General features: G+C 37.8%; 5 protein-coding genes across 5 annotated transcripts; 3 read left to right on the top strand and 2 right to left on the bottom strand. All coding sequences in view use genetic code 12, as the record gives it.

Moving 5' to 3' along the window:
* Positions 1-36: 36 nt before the first annotated feature.
* On the top strand, positions 37-2,064 carry KGF56_004733 (signal recognition particle subunit; the record flags this gene model as incomplete). Its single annotated transcript, XM_049326202.1, has 1 exon — positions 37-2,064. The coding sequence occupies one exon, from the start codon at positions 37-39 to the stop codon at positions 2,062-2,064; it is 2,028 nt and encodes a 675-aa protein (XP_049178241.1).
* A 1,866-nt stretch (positions 2,065-3,930) lies between these two features.
* Positions 3,931-5,198, top strand: KGF56_004732 (NADP-dependent alcohol dehydrogenase; the record flags this gene model as incomplete). The annotated part of the gene is made up of 2 exons (XM_049326200.1): positions 3,931-4,987; positions 5,047-5,198. The coding sequence occupies 2 exons, from the start codon at positions 3,931-3,933 to the stop codon at positions 5,196-5,198; spliced, it is 1,209 nt and encodes a 402-aa protein (XP_049178240.1).
* A 179-nt stretch (positions 5,199-5,377) lies between these two features.
* On the bottom strand, positions 5,378-6,109 carry KGF56_004731 (uncharacterized protein; the record flags this gene model as incomplete). Its single annotated transcript, XM_049326199.1, has 1 exon — positions 5,378-6,109. The coding sequence occupies one exon, from the start codon at positions 6,107-6,109 to the stop codon at positions 5,378-5,380; it is 732 nt and encodes a 243-aa protein (XP_049178239.1).
* Positions 6,110-6,652: 543 nt separating this feature from the next.
* Positions 6,653-7,858, bottom strand: GCV1 (glycine decarboxylase subunit T; the record flags this gene model as incomplete). Its single annotated transcript, XM_049326198.1, has 1 exon — positions 6,653-7,858. The coding sequence occupies one exon, from the start codon at positions 7,856-7,858 to the stop codon at positions 6,653-6,655; it is 1,206 nt and encodes a 401-aa protein (XP_049178238.1).
* Positions 7,859-9,729: 1,871 nt separating this feature from the next.
* Positions 9,730-18,621, top strand: TEL1 (DNA-binding protein kinase; the record flags this gene model as incomplete). Its single annotated transcript, XM_049326197.1, has 1 exon — positions 9,730-18,621. One exon carries the CDS (start codon positions 9,730-9,732, stop codon positions 18,619-18,621), a length of 8,892 nt encoding a protein of 2,963 aa, XP_049178237.1.
* Between the last annotated feature and the right edge of the window lie 749 nt (positions 18,622-19,370).

Genomic DNA, 19,370 nt, shown 5'->3' with positions numbered 1-19,370 from the left:
CCAGTATCGGTAGCTAGTATTTAGCAGGATTTGCAGATGAGCAATTCGGTTACAGATGCGTTTGCCAAATTAAACGTTGGGGCAAGTTCTAATGCAACTGAGTTTGAACACATTTTCAAGGTTTCTTATGAGTATTTGTCAAAAGTGAAAAACTTTAATGATGTTGACTCATTTAGGAATTGTCTTGTATCGTTAGCGAACTTGGATAAATATTACAAGGCTGAGCAACTTATTGCTAAGATCCCTCAGGACTTGGTTGAGCATTTGATTTTAGAGATTTCATACATTTTCTACAAAATTGGTAAGAATGAACAAGTTTTCAAATTATACGATTCGTATAAGGCCAAGCTTGATTCCTCTTCTTCATATTTGACCTCCTCGACCTCCTCGACATCCCAGACACCGCTTGTCTTTTCTCTGATGGTTCAAGCTGGATTATCTAATGTTTTGGTTCAAACTTATTACAAAATGGGCGACTACTCCAAGGCATTAGAGTTGAATGAAAAACTACTCCAAGTGACAAATGATCTCGAGGAAAAAACCGATTTGATCATTAATCAAAAAGCAATTGTGTCGCAATTAATTTTTCAGACTGGTGGTACCACCACCATTCAGTCTGGCCCAAGCAAATTTCCAGGTGATGAAACTAATTACGATTTGTTATTCAACGAGGCATTGATTGAATTGGCCAAGGGTGATGTATTCAAGAGCTTGGACTTGCTTGAAAAGGCATTCAAAGTATGTACTGAAAACAATATCGCTGAAGAAGATTTAAATAATGAGATTCTTCCTATTAATTTGACAATGGCATATATCCATCAGTCGAAAGGTGAAGACTTGAAAGCAAAGGCGATTTTAGACACGATAGATGTTGAAAAAATTGGTGATGCATTACTCAAGATGATTGTAAAGAGTAATCTATTTGCTATGGATAAATTGGAGAATCCTAATTTGGTTGAAAGACGGTTGAATCTTCAAGAGGCTATTCATCAGTTGAAGCAGAAGATTACGACATTGCAGTATGGAACTGCTCTCAAAAATAGTATGTTGTTAAGATTTGCAAGTGGAACTTTGAGCTCTTCTCAATTGAATGCATCTCTACTTCAACAGCAACAAAATGACGGTCAGTTGATTAATCAAGCATATACTGTTTTAACTCGAAATGACATTTCATATAAAAATCTACAGGATCCGGCACTTTACAAAATAATTGGCAAGAAACTTGTACGATATATTAAACAAGTAGAAAAAGAGGAGGACTTGAAAAGAGCAGCGGTGTTGTTACTAGTATTTGTCAACTCTAAATTGGAAAATTTCGATCAAAGTTTACCGTTTTTAGAGAAGTTAGTCGAGGAATCAATGAACAAGAGAGCGTTGATTAAACCGGGGATAGTGGGCACATTAATCAACGTTTACGAAAAAACACAGAATATCAACAAGTTGAAAAATTTGCTCAAATTACTAGTAGAAAAATTCCTACAAAGTCCCCAAGACTCATTCGAAAACGCTGATTATTATAATAGCGCCAAAATCATTGCGATGAGTAACTATGGCTTCAGTTCTGATAATTCCCGTGAATTGTTTCAATTCTTGCATAAAGTTAACCCCGATGATAACTTGATCAATTCGGTCTTGTCCAACACCAGTAAAGATCTACTTTCAGTTGAAGAGCTTGTGTCTAGGAAGCCAGTTGAGGAGTTATTATCAATAAACTTGGACAAATTGATTCCAAATAAAAAGAAGCCAACAAAGCCCATAGTGAAAACAAGATCAAAAGTAATAAAGAAGAAACAAAAACCAAAATTTGGTAAAAACAGGATAATTAAACCAGCAGGTGATTTCAATTTGGACGATGAAAGGTGGTTACCAATGAAGATGAGAAGTTACTATAAGCCATCAAAAAGGGATAGGAAGAAATTGACTGGCCATCAAGGTGCAATGGAGTCTACACCACCTGCTGCTGCTGCTGTTGCTGCTGTTGCAACACCTCATGCACAAAACACATCACTGAACAGTAGCAATAGTAACACTACTAAAAGAAAGAAAAAGAAGGGTAAAAAGTGAGTGGCACCACACTATGGACGTTATATAGAATATATATGCATTATAGTGGGTAGGGGTGTATGCTCATTTATTTTTATTCATTTTTGTTAGCTCTACTACACTATCGAGTAAAGCGAGATAGTGTTGCAACACTTTGTAGGGTTTTATTTTTGAATGGCGACACTAGAGAGCAGCGCTTTGTAAGCTACAAAGTATTGGTGGCAGCTAGTCAGTGTGCTCTACTGTCGAGCAGAGCGAGATATAACCAAAAATTACCAAAACAAACCTATTTACCTTTATCTTCTATCTTCTAGTATCTAAAACAAAAATGTATTCTTAAACATACGGGAGGATGAAACAGTGTTGGAGGCAGTCAGTGCTACTAAGCAATGCTGCCAGGCGGTGTTGCTTTACTATCTAGCTCTGCTCGCTCTGCTCGATAGTGTCGATAGTGTCTGTGTGTATGCTTTAGATGCTTCACCGTGTGACGTCCACCAAAGAAGCTTTAGTTTAGTGTCACTTACAATTTCCTATTTTCAGAGTGTTCTACAGGTTCACTAATGATCAACGTAGACTGAATTGAGGAAAATGGTTGGCTGTAAGTTTTTTGCAACCCTTGTTGTGTCACACAAAAAAAAAAACCAGTGCACTATGGAGCGAAGCGAGATAGTGGAGCCCACTGAACGACACTAGTGAGCAAAGAGAGATAATGGAGCGCACTAGCTGCCACCGACATGCTTTAGATGCTACACAGTGTATGCTTTTATGCTACACACGGGATTGATTGCATCCTTCTCTAATCAATGTGCTCCACTATCTCGCTCTGCTCGATAGTGTCGGTGACAGCTAGAATGCTCCACTATCTCGCTTCGCTCGATAGTGTCGGTCAATAATGTTACTAGTATCACTAGTCAGTGGTGCTCCACCATCTCGCTTCGCTCGATAGGGTCGCTCGATAGTGTCAAAAAAAAATTACCATTTCCGTTTTTTATTGTATTTTTAATTAGGTACCTGGGAACAGGGAATTAGGCACAATTTAGGAGAATGAGCTTGTTATACATGCGCTTGACACTATCGAGCAGAGCGAGATAGTGGAGCAACATATAGTAGCTTGTTACGACACTGTCGAGCAGAGCGAGATAGTGGAGCAACATATAGTAGTTTGTTACTACACTATCGAGCAACACTTTGTAGTTTGTTACAACACTATAGAGCAACACTTTGTAGCTTGTTACCACACTATAGAGCAACACTTTGTAGCTTGTTGCCACACTATCTCGCTCTGCTCGATAGTGTTTCTGCTCGACAGTGTCATTAGTCAGTGTTGCTCGTAGTGGTGTAACACTTTGTATCTCACTATACACTATCTCGCTCTGCTCGATAGTTTCTGTTTCTGCGATGAGCTTTTTTGCGATGAGCAATTTTTTTTAATGTGTGGGGCATTGAAAAATAATTTTTCACTCAACAAGCTTCAATAGAAACCTTTTCCATAATGGGCGGAATCTCGAAACCCAAACTTGTCAATGTAAAGCAATTTTTTCCCCTTTTCTTTTTTGGCCTTTGCTTTTCTAGGACAAGATTACCGAGTCTCTTCGATTACATAATGAAAGCCGTTGTTGCTGCGAGCTCTACCTGATTGCTGTTTCACAATACAATAAGACTCGGTGATATTACTAAGCCTTTTGTTTGCTCTTTTTCCTACCAATTATTATTTTCTTTTCGCAGATCCCGTAGAAGAGGTGATGTAATCGTGTTTTAAGAAAGAGTAGAAAGGAAGATTTGGAGCTGTATAAAAAGGTTAGCCAAGAACAGGTTATTTTTTCCAAAACTTTTGCTCCTTCTCTAATTTTCATTTTTTGCTGAAAACCTATATAGTGCATTTTAACAATGAGTCAAGAAAACAAGGTACCAGATAAATTCCAAGGTTTTGCCGTTGACAAGAAGGAAAACTGGAATAAACCAAAATTGGTTTCTTATGATCGAAAAAAGATCAATCCATACGACGTTGTATTGAAAAACGAAGCATGTGGTTTGTGTCACTCGGATATCCATACCGTTAAAGCAAACTGGTCACCTTTACAAAGAGACGACTTGGTTGTTGGACATGAAATTGTAGGTGAAGTTATTGCTGTTGGCGACAAGGTCACCGAATTTAAAGTTGGTGATCGTGCTGGAATTGGTGCAAACTCATCTTCTTGTCGTGAATGTAACAGATGCAAGAATGACAATGAACAATATTGCAAAAAGGCAGCTGGAACATACAACACCCCAGATGTCAGGTCTGACAACTATATCACTCAAGGTGGATATTCCTCTCACTCAATTGCCGACGAGCAATTTGTGTTTGCAATCCCCAAAGAGTTGAAATCTGTACATGCCGCTCCATTGTTTTGTGCAGGTCTTACCACATTTTCCCCCTTGGTTCGTAACTTGGGCTTGGATGCCAAAGGCAAAAATGTTGGTGTTATTGGTATTGGTGGATTGGGACATTTGGCACTACAATTTGCTAATGCCTTGGGCGCAAATGTAGTTGCATTCTCAAGATCATCAGCTAAAAAGGAACAAGCTTTAAAATTGGGAGCTCATGAATTCATTGCTACTGGTGAAGACAAAAAATGGCATGAAAACTATGACGATTACTTTGACTTTATTTTGAATTGTGCAAGTAACATTGAAGGATTGGATTTGGAGCAATACTTGTCGGTTTTGAAAGTTAACAAGAATTTTGTTTCTGTTGGTTTACCTCCACTGGATGAAAAACTCAGTGTGACTCCATTTACCTTTTTGAGCCAAGGTGCAAATATCGGTTCCTCTTTATTGGGATCCAAGGTTGAAGTAAACAAGATGTTGCAATTGGCAGTTGAACACGATATTAAGCCAATGATTGAAGAAGTACCAATAAGCGAGGAAAACTGCTCCAAGGCTTTGAACAGATGCGATGATGGTGATGTTAGGTATAGATTTGTCTTTACCGAATTCGATAAGGCATTTAACCAAAACTAGATTATGGGGAAGACATGGAGCAACAGCAGCAGCAGCAGCAACAGCAACAGCAACAGCAGCAACAGCAACAGCAACAGCAGCAACAGCAACAGCAGCAGCAACAGCAGCATTTACACATAGATTTAGCTTATAGACATCTACTTTTTTGTTGATATTTTTAAAATGGATATTATCAATAGATATTTAGATACATATATACATAGTATATACATTTAGAATTGAACAATAGCTATTAGTTAGTGGAATCGCCCTTAACACGAGGTTGTAGCTGATATTAAGAAGCTGTAGCTAGTTGTAGCTAGTATTAAGAAGCTGTAAGTTGTAGCCAATATCAAGAGGTTGTAGCTAATATTGAAAAGTTGTTTTTTTTAATCAAGCTTCTCTTGGCCTCATTTCTACCCAAGGACAGCGATCTTGAATGTTTTTGAATCATGTAAACGCCATTGGCACCAACACCAACCCCACCATTGACTTGTCTCGCTAGTCCCCCCTTTTCTCCTCCCCAACTCAAGGACTTGCTCAAATACTTGTTCCTATTATTTCTTCTGCTAGGCGTTACAAACCCGGGCAAACCATCAAACCTATGCAATGACCTTGACTCATTATCGAAATTCATTGGCTGGTACAATTCTGTCAACAGCATTGTGGTATCATCTCCACAAGTAACAAATCCCTTGTATTCGTTAATGCTTAAATCGCCCAAAGGTTTGCGTTTGAAACTCCTCAAATTTTTGATTTTTTTCGGTTGAAGTATATTTTCCTGATCATTGTGGTTCAATTTATTGGACTTTGGTCTTTCTGTCATCTCGACTGTAGAAGAAACTGCCTTTTTATCCTCCCAAATGGAAAACCCGAGGAGACTCGTTGTTGAGGATTTTGACTTTTTTGGTGAGGAGCTAGCAGACTTGACAATTGATTTGGTAGGAGACCGGTTTATAAATTGAGTCTTGAGTAAATTCTTACCAAGAGGTGAAGAATTAGTCCCTCCATACGGGAGATTCAACGGTTTTGACGAAAGAATTGAACGACTAGAATTAGGTGACGGTGTACCAGAGTGTGACATTTTTTTTCTTCAACAGTCAAAAACCACTTCTCACAGAACTAGCCTATACAAAAATCAATTTTACAGCTTCAAATAGGAAAACGACCAAGGTTTTTTTCAACACCAGGTTTGTCAATGCTTTTATACCTCGTTTAAAATCAAAACTCCCATTTTCTTATTTTATTTTGCACCTAAACTTTTCTCTCTTCTCTTTATTCTCTTTTTTTTTTTTCGTGGTGTTTATTTTGAACTCTTTGTTTGTGTCATATTGCGAACTGGAATGGAAAAAACAAAAGATTTGCGGAAGAATATTTACGCGTCGACCGAGAAGGGGAAGGGGAAGGGGAAGGGGAAGGGGAAGGGGAGAAAGGGAAGGGGGTGGGAGCGAGAAAAAAAAAAAAGAAAGAAAAAAAAAGAAAAGAGATATAGGCGAAGGAGACACACGGATTTGGATGCTGAGAGATGAGCAGTGGAGGGGGAAGGGAGAAGATATAAATAGTATAAGGATTGGAGTTATAATTGGAGTTATTACACACTTGTATTATATTATACACTTGCATTATATTATGGCTTATAAAGGTTGCTTTCTACAAAAGGCAATTTGGTAATTACAGCGTCTCTTAATTTATCTCTAATTTTAATCTTTGTGTTACTACCAATTTTAGCCCCTTTGTCAATATATGCTTGTGCTATATTTCCTCCCTTTGTGGGCGATGGCGAGCCTGAAGTCACGTACCCGATTTCTGTTTTACCGTCTTCAGCAAATACCTTATTCCCTGTTCTTGGTGATGGGCCATTGGCGCTTTTCAATCCAATTCTTCTATGAGTATTTGACTTGTTCTTTATCTGGCTCAAGATTTTTTCTGCTCCATTAAAGCTACAACTGGATGATAATTCACGACGTGTTTTTGGAATAAGCCATGATAGTGAAGCTTCAACGGGTGTAAGATCTTCTCTAAGTTCTTGGCCGTACAAACACATCCCAGCCTCCAACCTCAACGAATCTCTCGCAGCTAACCCTATAGGTTTGGCAATTTCTGGAAATTCTTTTAACAATGTATTGAAAAAATTCAAGGCCTCGGTTTTTTCAGTTTCGCTTATAGATGGTATTGATAATTCAAATCCGTCTTCTCCAGTATATCCAGATCTAGCCAAATGAACTGTTGCCGAGATTGGTGACAATTTCAAAAATCTGGTTTGGCCAAAATAAATCTTGCTTAAATCTTCATTGGTGAATTTTTGTAACAACTCTTGCGCTTTGGGTCCTTGAATGGCTAGTAATGTACCTTCAAAAGTGTTGTGGTTAACCGAGCTTAAATTGAAATTGTTCTGCAACTCTTGTTTGAGAAATTGGATATCCTTGCTTCTGCATCCGGCATTGGTTACCATATAATATTGGTCTTCTTCGTGTTTTGTGATTATGCAATCGTCAATTACACCACCATCCTTGTTCAACAACACCGATAAACTGGAACTGTTCTTTGGCAATTGATCCAAGTCGATGGGGGTAATTTTTTGGATAAAACTTTTGGCGTCACGTCCAGATATATTGTGCTGTAACATATGACTAACATCAAACAACCCCACTCGAGACCTTACCCAATTGTGCGACTCGATATGGGACTGACCTTTGTAGAGTACAGGCATCTCGAATCCAGCATAATCTACCATTTTACCTCCTAATTCGATATGAGCTGGGTACAAGGGGGTCTTTAAAAGACCCGTACTTGACGCAAGTCTTTTTTGGACAACCTGGGCCGATTTAAGCATGATTTTGAACCAAGAAAGGAAAGAAATAGAATCAAGAAGGATAGGGAATAGAATTGAGAAATCAATGTTATATAGCTTTGATTGGAATTTTTCATTTTTTTTTGACTCTGTTGATAAAAAGGAGTCAATTATATTTTTGACTCTTCAACCATAGACACTATCGAGCAGAGCGAGATAGTGGAGCACACTGACTACACCTATACTATCGAGCGGAGCGAGATAGTGGAGCAATACTCAATAGCTTGTTACAACACTAAGACACACCTCGATAGTCTATAGAGATATAGAGATATAGAGAGTGAAGTTGATAAACTATCGAGCAGAGCGAGATAGAGACATATAATAGATGGTTGTAGACATAATGTAGATGGTTATAGAAATCAATGGTTGTAGACATAATGTAGATGGTTATAGACATCAATGGTTATAGATAGATGGTTATAGATAGATGGCTCTAGACATATAATAGATATATTATTACAATGCAAAGACAAAGAGACCGCCACCTTTAAAAGACCTTAAATGACAGAAAATTACAATCATTATGATCACCAATACATAAATCACTATTGCTAGAGCCATATGGCCCAACCACGAAAACATCTTTGTCCTAATGCAATTATGAGTTTTCCAACCAGCCTCGATAAACATAGCTTGAGTATTAGTTCCCATTAATAAGTTTGTCTCGTTTTTAAATGTAAATGATTGTGGTTTGGGTTTTTTACTAATACTTAAATGGTAGATTGATTTAATAAGGAAAAAAATCCAAATAAACGGTAGCAAAATACCAAGTACCATATAAACAACTCGTTTCTTTTCGTTTTCAAGCCAAAATGAGCAACAAGCACAATCACATAATACCAACTCCTCCTCTATATCATTTATAAATTCATCGTAACCAACCTTGAGCAACTCAAACTCATCTTTTTCATCAACTTTTCTCTTATCAACTCTACTCTTTACGCTTAACATGGAAATCTTTTTTCTTTGCTTCTTTTTGCAACTTACTCTTGTATACTTTTCGTTATCAATAAACAAGAGATGCTATTTCAATAAATAGCCCTTTGAAAAGATACCTACCTAATATTTATAGCTGTTTTGTTTCCAATTTTGTTTTCTTATTTGTATCTGCTTTCTTACTTTGTTTTCTTAGCCTTGTCTCAGATACGCATGTGTTAGACTTGTTGTCTTGATACAATTACTTCTTTTGGATGTGACAATCAATACAAAGGGGTTGGATCAACTTGTTGAAACACAAAATATACTCCATAGAACCTTTCTGCTAAACGCTAAAGTAGTGTTGATACAATATACTGCTAGGTTGGTTTGCTCCCTAGTGTCGTGATACCATATACTGCTAGGTTGGTTTGCTCCCTAGTGTCGTGATACCATATACTGCTAGGTTGGTTTGCTCCCTAGTGTCGTGATACCATATACTGCTAGGTTGGTTTGCTCCCTAGTGTCGTGATACTACATACTGTTCCCTTCAGCCTACGCCCTTGTTGGTTTTTGTTGTCCCGTTTTCAAGATCTGGGGAGACACTACATACTGCTAGCTCGCTTTGCTCCCTAGTGTCGTGATACTACATACTGCTCCACTAGCTCGCTTTGCTCACTAGTGTCGGTGTCGCTACTCGCTTTGCTCACTAGAGTCGGTAACAGCTAGTGTGCTCCACTATCTCGCTCTGCTCGATAGTGCCACGCTCGATAGTGTCGATAGTGTCGGTGTCGCTAGTGTCAAAAGTGGTAGCTGGGGCCAGCGCGGACAAAAAAACAACGGCCCACCGGCGCGAGAAGGAGGGAAGCTAGAGGGAAGAAACAATGCTATTTCGCGCCCTGTCAAAATCGACAGCGTCTTTCAGTAGCACTCATATGTCAACATTGGACATACCCAGGTTGGCCACGTTACTAGAATCGACAAAAGTCAAGGACCGCAACGATGCTTTAAATCAACTCGAGTTTGTTTCAAGCTCAAAGTATAGGCTATCACTGAAACAACTTCGAATTTTAACAACATCGATATTCCACTTGCTAGACTATGAATCAAGGATATACAAGAACGGGCTGTCTACTTCAAGAAATTCAGTTGGCGAGCGACTAAACTCTGCTAGCTACTGTTTACGTTTGCTCATCGAGAGGTCAATCAGTGATAAGTTGAATATTAGGTACAAGGTTTATCTAGACGTGTGTTTGTTGATCAAGAGTCTATTTTATATCCAAGGCGAGCTCTTGGCACCATGTTCGGTGAATTTTGCAAAAATCATGGGAAACATATTGAGCGTCAAGTACGTGGTTGAACATCTCAATAAAAAGGACTGGTCAATGTTGTTTTTCTTCATTATCGATGTTATTGATCGTTGTTTGCAAAATATGGCAAAAAGAACAACAACAACAAGTAATTATGGGAATGGGGAACCAATTGAACGTATTATAGCAGAGTTTTGGATAGCAGTGGAGAGCTTGTTGCAATGCGAATGCTCATCGTGCTCTATACAAATATACCACAATGATCAATATTTCAGCTTACTACTGGTACTAAATGAAACATCACAAATCTACAAGAAAGAGAACCCACTTTACATCTCATTGTTCAAAATCATCAACAAGTTGATCGTATCACTTGCTACAGTCAATTTCAAATTTGTAAATAAATTGGTCAATATAGGGTTGAAACTAATTGTTTGTTCTTATGAAACAAATTGGGAAAAACTACAGGATCAGCATCTAATCTTTTTGAATTTGCCAACCATGCACCGTTTTATTAGCTTACATGGATTACCAAAACTTTTTGGAGATAATAATCTTCAACTTTCAAACATATTAGACGAGGTTTCTGGAATACAGAATGGAAATGGAAACAAAGACAAAGGCAAAGATAATAGCGAAAACGAGGAGCACGGCGAAGTTCTACTATATAATATCCAGCAACTAATCCTATTTTCCATTCAAAACATGATGTCCAATCCCCGTAGCTTAGCACTGTCCAGTATTGGTATTTCTCCGCAAAATGCAAAAGTAACATGGTTCAAGTTGAAAAATATTTATTTCCGCAATCAGGAACCACCAAAGCCATGGTTGCATATCTTGGCTGTAGTTAAGCTCCTCAAGTCTTATTTTGCTATCAAAAAGAAACTAGCGCTGCTTTTGCTGGGTATACTGATTTATGGAAAGGGTGCTCACATGGGTATTATTCAGACATCACTATTAAAGTCATCGAGCACGGTTGAATTTTGTAGCGAGTTATTGTCATTCAAGACATCACCTGATATACAAACCTTGGGCTTGAAAATTTTAACTTTTTATATTGAAGCTTTTCCAGTTGTCACGAATGCAGAATTAGGGATAAGCATCGCTAACGAAAACAAGCAGAGCGTTACAAGTAGAAGCGATTCGACAAACACGACATTTGATTTCACTATAAACAATGATTTGGAATCAAAATTTAGCATTCAAACTTTATTGCATAATATATTGTGTACCTTTGATGTAGAGTCCTCCCGGGTTTGGGCTTTATTACTATCCAGAACTTTGATAAAAGAGCATGATGCATTTAGGGAAACAAAGCCGTTGATTAGACTAAATTTTCTTCGTCTGGTGTTTATGCTATCGCTCAATCTGTTAAATAGACCAAATAGTTTCACCACCGCTTGTGATTTAGTTTTTGAAATAATAGTGGACAATGAACAAGATTTTCATAAACTTGTTGATAACTCAGTGCTCACCCAAGTAGACTCAACAATAGATTTGTCAGAAGTTAATGGACCTTACTTGATACATAACGAAAGTTTCAAATTTTGGTACGCCATCTACAAAATGTCCGTTGAGCTTAATCTTCCAAAAAGAAGTGTATTTCCTCGAAAGATTGAAGACTGGTTAATGGCTAAATGGGATATGGTATTTTACCCGCAAAATCATTCCTTTTTGGAAACAAGTATGTGCATGCCCGATTTCTTGTTTTGGTTATCAGGCAACGATCTTCACTTTGTAGAAGCAAACTCGTGGTGGATGATGACTGATTTGTATGCTGGGTCATTTTTTTCCCCAGTCGTTTGTGCACAAGAGTATCAAGAATCATTAGAGCTGTTTTTAGTTTTGGAAGGTGAGAATACTGAAAAGAATCAAAAAGCGCATAATTTTAGTGGTATTCCACAATTTTTTGGAGAGAGGTACTGGACAAAGCTAGTTGATACTTTTAAGACTTTTAATGTTGATCCTGTTAGCTACGCGGCGTTATTGAGTTGGTTGGTTTTTATAATGAATATTTATATCAAAATGCGCTCAGTTGGTGACACAAATACAATAGCTAAACTCAATTTGCTACGCTATCAGTTATCGATTGGCATTGGGTCATTTAGAAATAGTCATATCAGTATCGACGATGCGTATGAAATTCTGCGAGTATTCAACACTTATTTATCTTCATCAGAAACAAGCTGCAGTACTATAGCAGAGTTTATTCGTGGTTTCCCGTTTGATGAAATAACGAGAATCATGGATTCTGAGTATTTAAGAGATCGACTATTTAATAGAAAGAGATCTTTTCGAAAAGAGGAAGGAGAAGAAGAAGAGGAGGAGGAGAAAGAAAGAGAAAAAGATGATGATTATGATGCCGTTGTTAGTAATGAGTTTGCAACTGTAAGAGAAAGTAGCACTTCGCCAGCAGAACAATGGAAAATAGACATCACTTACTTGGAGTTGTCGCAACAACACAGCCAACCGCAAATCTTCCAACTACTCGAATTCAAAATGTTCAAAAGTACTTTAGAACTCAAACGGATTTCTGATAGCTTATCAGAATTACTTACATTTGCCGAGCATATCGGTGATACGCATATTCTATCCGTTTTATGGTTTTTAGTAGACCGGGTGTTGCCGAGAATCACTACCATGCAGCCAGAAGAGACTCTTTCTGTTACCCAGCTAATCAGACTTCTTGGGAATAGAATATTAGCAGACCAAAGGTTTGAAAAAAATGAAATGGTATTGGTTATGGTATCAAAAATGTTGAAGCTTTTGGTTCCTTTGTTAGTTGAAAATAATACCAATACAGATTCAGCGTTGGTCAAAGATTGTAATGATGTTATTGCTTGGATATATGCCTTGGGAAGCAAAGACTTTATCACAACAACTATTTCACTACGGTTTTACGTAGATTTCCTCATAAGCTATTTGCAAGTGGCAAATGACCATGTGGTCAAGAGATCAGATTTGGAAAATGAAATATATCGACAAATATCAGAGTCGACTAATGAAATGAGAATTCATATTGTAGATGAAGTTTCAAGTTTTATAGCAAAGCTGAGCTCTTTGGGACAGGAAATAATCTACTCCAGGCTATTCGATACTTTTGGTGATCCTCAGTCTTCTGTTGAGACTGGTGGGACATACGTATTGTTTTTTGCCAAATTGGCATCTGCACTGCCCAAAATCTTTTCAATGGCATTGTTCAATTTACTTGAATGTTCTACGTTTCCATTTCTTGTTCCATACTTGAAGAAATGTTTGAATCATATTATTATCAAGAGTAGGTTCAGGTCCAGGTCCAGGTCCAGCGATGTCACTATTCGCGATATTTTTGTTCAATTTAAACTCGAACTATTGAGGAGCTGGTGGATTAATGATTCTTTTGATACGTTTCCATTCACATTATTTGAGTATGAGTGTCTCGATGACTTTTTGAGCGAAAACTATCGCGACCTTGTCGCTTGTATAGTATCAACAAAACCACCAAATGAAAAAGTACAGCAACGTGCAGGCGAAACATTACTTAACCTTGCTCGTTTAAAGAAAGTTACATTGGAAACAATAGTTGCTGAAAGTTTATCACTATTCATACCCTTGTCGTATACCAAGTACGGTGTTAAGAATCTGGCTTTTGAACTATTGGCGAAATATGTCAAGGATTATAAAAGTGAAGTACAATCGCAATTAAGTTTATTAGTTTTAGAGATTATCAAATTTATTGACGTACTGAAAGAAACCGACGTTGGAGTGATGTTTCCAAATCAAGATACATTGACTTCAGTTTTGGTTGGTACATCTGACTCAAAAACTTTCGACGTTTCTACAAACTTGAGCATTTGTATGAAATCAGGCGTGGAATTGATCAATAAAATTGTAGACAAGTATAGTGATCCGGGTAAGGAGTTTTGGTCAATGCAGAATACATATTTTTTGATCAGACAAATAAGCTCCTTATTGGACCCACTGGAAACCGAATTTTGCTACAACGCCGTTATTTTAAGGAGAATCAAATTGGTCATTTTGTTATCCAGTGGTGGAGACCCTTTGTCCGTAGAAGCGATGGGGATGTTGGCTTCTACCTTGTCCCCTTTTCTTGTTGGAGATAATAGCTACTTGCTAGTTAACGACATTCTTTGCATCTTTGCCCTGTTCAGTAATCTTTATCATCATGGCAATCAAGACGAAATTTCCAAAACGTTGTACGTGATAACAGAGATCGCCTATGCCTTGTTTCTTAGCTCAAACAACAACACTAAAGAGTCTAGCTGTGCTGATCCTCTTTATGCAATGGTTATTGGCAAAGTGAAGGACTATTTGGATAATGTTGAGACTTTCAACAGGGAGGAAAACTCATACCTCAAAATTGTTTCGGCTGCAATAAAAGTTTTATCTGGGGAATCGGTACATATTCAAATGCAAATGTCCGACATGGTGTCTTGTTTAACTGAGAGCACTTCAAAAACTTTGTTAGCGTTATTATCGGAGGTGTTTGATTATATTGATGTTGATGCTGATGTTTCAACTGAAGAAGTTCCTGAGAACTCAAAAGTTACTCAATTTTTGGTCGGTCTCCCAAGTTCTCAAATACAGCAATTGTCAAAAGGTTTTAAGCTTTGGATCTCAAACTACTTATCGCGTTTTTACCTTAAATCGAGTACAATCAAGCTGTTGGATGTTGTGGAACCACTTGAGTTTCCTAATGTAACAATTGATGATTTTGGAGAAAATGCCAAGTACTATGACCAAGCAATACAAGCATTGGCAAACCGCTACACTGCTAGTAATAATCATATTGATTGTGCAACTGCGGAATCTGTGTTGGGATGTCTCATAATGAAGCACTTGGAAGATCCACAAGATTTATCACGTTTTATAAACTTCCAAGTAATTGCGGAAAGGTTCAGCCATTACATATTACCCATGAGCCTTCTGACCTGTGTATTACTCAACGATGAAACAAAGATCAAATATAAAAATATTACATTGGATCAAATCTGTCAAAATTTCGAAGCTTTTTTCAAAACACACTCTGATACATGGTGCGTGACCCTTTATTTGGCGATATTACAAGAATTGAGTAAGTTTACCAGTTTGGGGCCCATCATGAGTGCGTTTGTAATTAAAGTGCCGTCATTTGCCACAGAAACTCTTGCTCCCCTTGTTTGTTTTTATTTAAGCATTGGAGGGCGTCAAGGAGAAGATAAAATATCACTCATTTTCAATTGTTTTTTGAATATAGTGAAAAATACACCTGTTCTTGCATCAAGTACTTTTCTTAACGTGTTGAGGTATATAAGAATTGCTGCTAAAACTTCCCGGCTCAGTGCATATAAAAGAGTCTTTGATAAAGTAAGTGTGAAAGAATATTATCAAGTAGCTATAAAGCTGAAAATGTTTAAAACTGCGATGATGCTTTTCGAAGATGCTTGTTTTAATGATGATTTTACTGACCCGTTGGATATCCATTACGATGAATTGCGTACTATTTATGAAAATCTCGATTATGAGGATTTGATCTATGGTTTACCAGAAAGAACCACTTTGGAACACATATTGAGTATGATCAATACTTCCAGTGCGATTACTTCCACTTCCGCTTCCACGACCACTTCCACTTCCACGACCACTACTACTACCCAATTCCAATATAGCAGTGGCTTATTGGATACAAGCTTGAAGTTGGATGAACCTCCTGCGTGGACATGTGTTGAATCTGTGTCTAAAGCTGGTATGCTAGGTATGGCGCAGCTTATGAGTAAGAACCTCGACTCTACAGCACATTCGGGTGATGAATATGAATGGAGCTGGAAACTTTCAAAGTGGGTGCAACCTGTACCGAAGGATACATCATGCACAAACAAAATCATATATGGTGTATTGAAACAGATTCATGACTCGTCCTCCTCCCCTTCTTCGTCAATTCGTCGTCATAGTATCTGTCAAGAGGCATTACTTAAAGTACTCGATATCGACCGCAACGGGGTCAGCAACAGCATCAAAGAGAAGAAAGAGGCAACAAGGAGCTGGCTTAAATCATTGGCATGTGTACAGAGTATCTCAGATTTAGTCAATGGGTCAGACTCTGGAATTGTTTTACGGGAACCGTTTTCGGTTGAGTTTAAAATGCTTGAGGATGTTCTTCTTGCACGACAAACAGTGTTGCAAGTATTGGCGGAAGACCCCGAACTGAAACTGGTAGCTGATGAGTTGTGGTTTCTGTCATTAATTGAAATGGTCAAGTACAACAATTTGGCTCGACAAAACAAGGAAAACCAAAAGATGATCTCGTCAATGATCCTCATAAACGGTATATGCAAAAAATTGCAAAGTTTTGAAATTTCGTTATCTCAAAATATGATGAATTTGTCATTGTATCAAGCAGCACAAACGTTGTGGGCCCAGGGAAATACGAATGTTCCTGTTTTAATGTTGAAGGAATTGTATAATTCAGGCGGTGTAGATGTTCAAGATGGAGATTTAAAAGTGGACAAGTTCTTAATCCGAGCTATGATGGTGGAATGGATGTCTGAATCTCGACAAGACTTGGCTTCAAATTTAATGACCACACAAGTGCTTCCAACCGCAGAAAAAGCAATGATGCTTGCAGATCCAAAACAGCAAGTGCAGATTTTCCATTTGTTTGCAAAATTTTGTGAATCACAGTTTAAATCGAGATCTTTAAACGAAAAGATTGATTTGTTGGAAAAGCGGTCTCAGGAGAAGAAAAATCAAGTTAGAGAGGAAAAAGTACACGTTGATGAGTTACCCAGTGGTGAGAAAAGATTGGCTATCAAGTACTTGACAAAGTTGAAATCGTTGTACAACAAAGAGAGGCTTGAACTAGCTGAAGCTAAAGCGAATAAGAAACAGTTTTTTTCCAAAGCGGTTGAATATTATTTGCAAAGCTTAAGCATGGGGAGCGATTCTGCAAGAGATCTTGACAAATTCGTTGCGCTTTGGTTGGAACAATTTGATGACAATGATTTGCATGAAAAGATTGAACCAAAATTACTCGCGTTGCCAACGTATAAATTGTTGAGTTGGTGTTCACAATTAGTATCAAGGCTTGTTACTGAAACTCTGCGGTTTCAATTAGTGTTGAGACAATTGATTTTGAACATGTGCGCTGACCATCCCTATCACTCTTTGCATTTATTAATTTCATTGAAATTGCAAGCAGAACAAGCTAAAAAGGACTCAAATTCGCTCCTTTTTTCAAAAGCTAATTCGGCAAAGTCAATTTTACAAGAGTTGCTGACTAAGGATCCTTGCTACGTAAATGGCGTATTGTTGCCATTTGTTAAATTTACTGAGGAGTGTGTCAAATTGACAAAAGTTAAAGCAACTGGCCACTCGATGAATTTGCAAAAAACGCCACTTGGAGCATACTGGTTGCATTCTTTACCAAGAATTCCAACACCTACAAAGACATTAAAGGTTGATCACACCTTGAAGTATGACAATATCCCTGTTTTGCAGCAAGTACGACCTGAAGTTGGAATATCTGACTCGGGCCTAAGCAAGCCCAAAATTGCTTCATTTATTCTCTCGGATGGTTCAAAGCACAGAATATTGTTCAAGTACGGAGCTGATGATCTTCGTCAAGATTCTATTATGGAGCAAGTTTTTGGAAAAGTGCAAAATATCTTTGAAAAGGATAAAGAGTGTAGCAATAGGTACTTGACAATCAGGACTTATAATGTTGTTCCTCTTGGACCCAAATCAGGAATAATTGAGTTTGTGCCAAACTCGTTATCCCTTTCTGATTGTATTCTTCAATATCATAACAAATTTGATCAATTGAAAATAGGTGAAGCAAGAAAGCTCATGGCTGGAGTGCAATCACAAGGTAAAGAAGCTAGAGTCAAGGTTTACAAAGACATTGAGTGTAAAGTTAAGCCCGTTTTGAGATATTTTTTACAAAACAATTTTTTGACTCCTGATTCATGGTTCGATAGTCGAGTGAAATATTCCCGTGGCGTTGCTACTTCATCAATAGTGGGGTACATTTTGGGGCTAGGGGACAGGCACTGTAACAACATCTTATTGGACAAGCTGAGTGGAGAACCCATTCATATTGATCTTGGTGTTGCATTTGATCAGGGACATAGTCTTCCTGTACCCGAAACTGTTCCATTTCGGTTAACTAGAGATATGGTTGATGGTCTAGGTGTCACTGGAGTTGAAGGTGTTTTCAAAAAATCCTGTGAGCATACAATGAGAGTATTAAGAGAGAATAAAGAGCATATTATTTCTATATTGGATGTTTTACGATGGGATCCTTTGTACTCCTGGACATTGTCTCCAACGAGAAAAAAACTGTTACAAAAAGAGGAGGCGGGTGGTGTTATGCAACCGGAAAATGATGGTTCTGAAGCAGGGAGGGCAATAGTCACAGTTTCTGAAAAATTGGCTGCAAATGGGTTAAGTATAGAAGCTGCTGTACGTGAGTTGATTCAAGAAGCCACAAATCCAGAAAACTTGGCATTAATTTATCAAGGTTGGTCCCCATTTTATTGAGTATAAAAAGGAAAGGGAGGTGCGAGGTGCGAGGTGCAAAAAAGAAGAAGCGTTGCATATTTTATTTTACATATTTGATTTGGCATTATTGTAAATAATATTTTACTAGGATATATATATAGAAGATTATCGATTTGAAGCAAAGTAATTGTATCGTCCACCCGTATTTCTTGATAAAGGTTTATTCAATGACAAGTTGTGGGTAAAGTTTCCCAAAGAAAGTACCAAACAATCATTTTGTTACCCTACTATTTTCCTACTTTTCCTACTTTTCATTCTGTCACTCCTTTCCCTTTTTTTGCAGCCTAGTTGTATTTCTTTTTTTTGGAGGAGTGGGAAAAACACTCACTATTTTGTTACACCATCTCGCTCTGCTTGATAGTGTGACTAGCTTGTTATATCACCATCTCGCTCTGCTTGATAGTGTGACTTGTTTTTACGCTCTGCTCGATAGTGTGACTTGTTTTTACGCTCTGCTCGATAGTGAGGTACAAGCAATTTTCTAATTTGCAGCTGGTATTTGCGCTTAAATTTGGATTAGTCTTTTATTATGGTAAAAGGTAGGCGTGACAGAACTAACATTGACTTGCTGTATAAAACTGAGGAAGCCAAGTGGATGTAATTGGGTCATTTGATAGCACTTAACCAAACCACAAAAAGGAAAAAAAAAAAAGGAAAAAAAATAAAAATAAAAAACGTTGCAGCAAGTGCGTGGGCGCTTAAATCTAGAGATATCCCTACTTGCATTA

The sequence above is a fragment of the Candida oxycetoniae genome (assembly GCF_023343755.2).
Source record: "Candida oxycetoniae strain CBS 10844 chromosome Unknown scaffold49, whole genome shotgun sequence".
Taxonomy (NCBI): Eukaryota; Fungi; Ascomycota; class Pichiomycetes; order Serinales; family Debaryomycetaceae; genus Lodderomyces; species Lodderomyces oxycetoniae.
The sequence above is the reverse complement of the archived record's forward strand: the minus strand, read 5'-3'. Positions and strand labels throughout refer to the sequence as shown.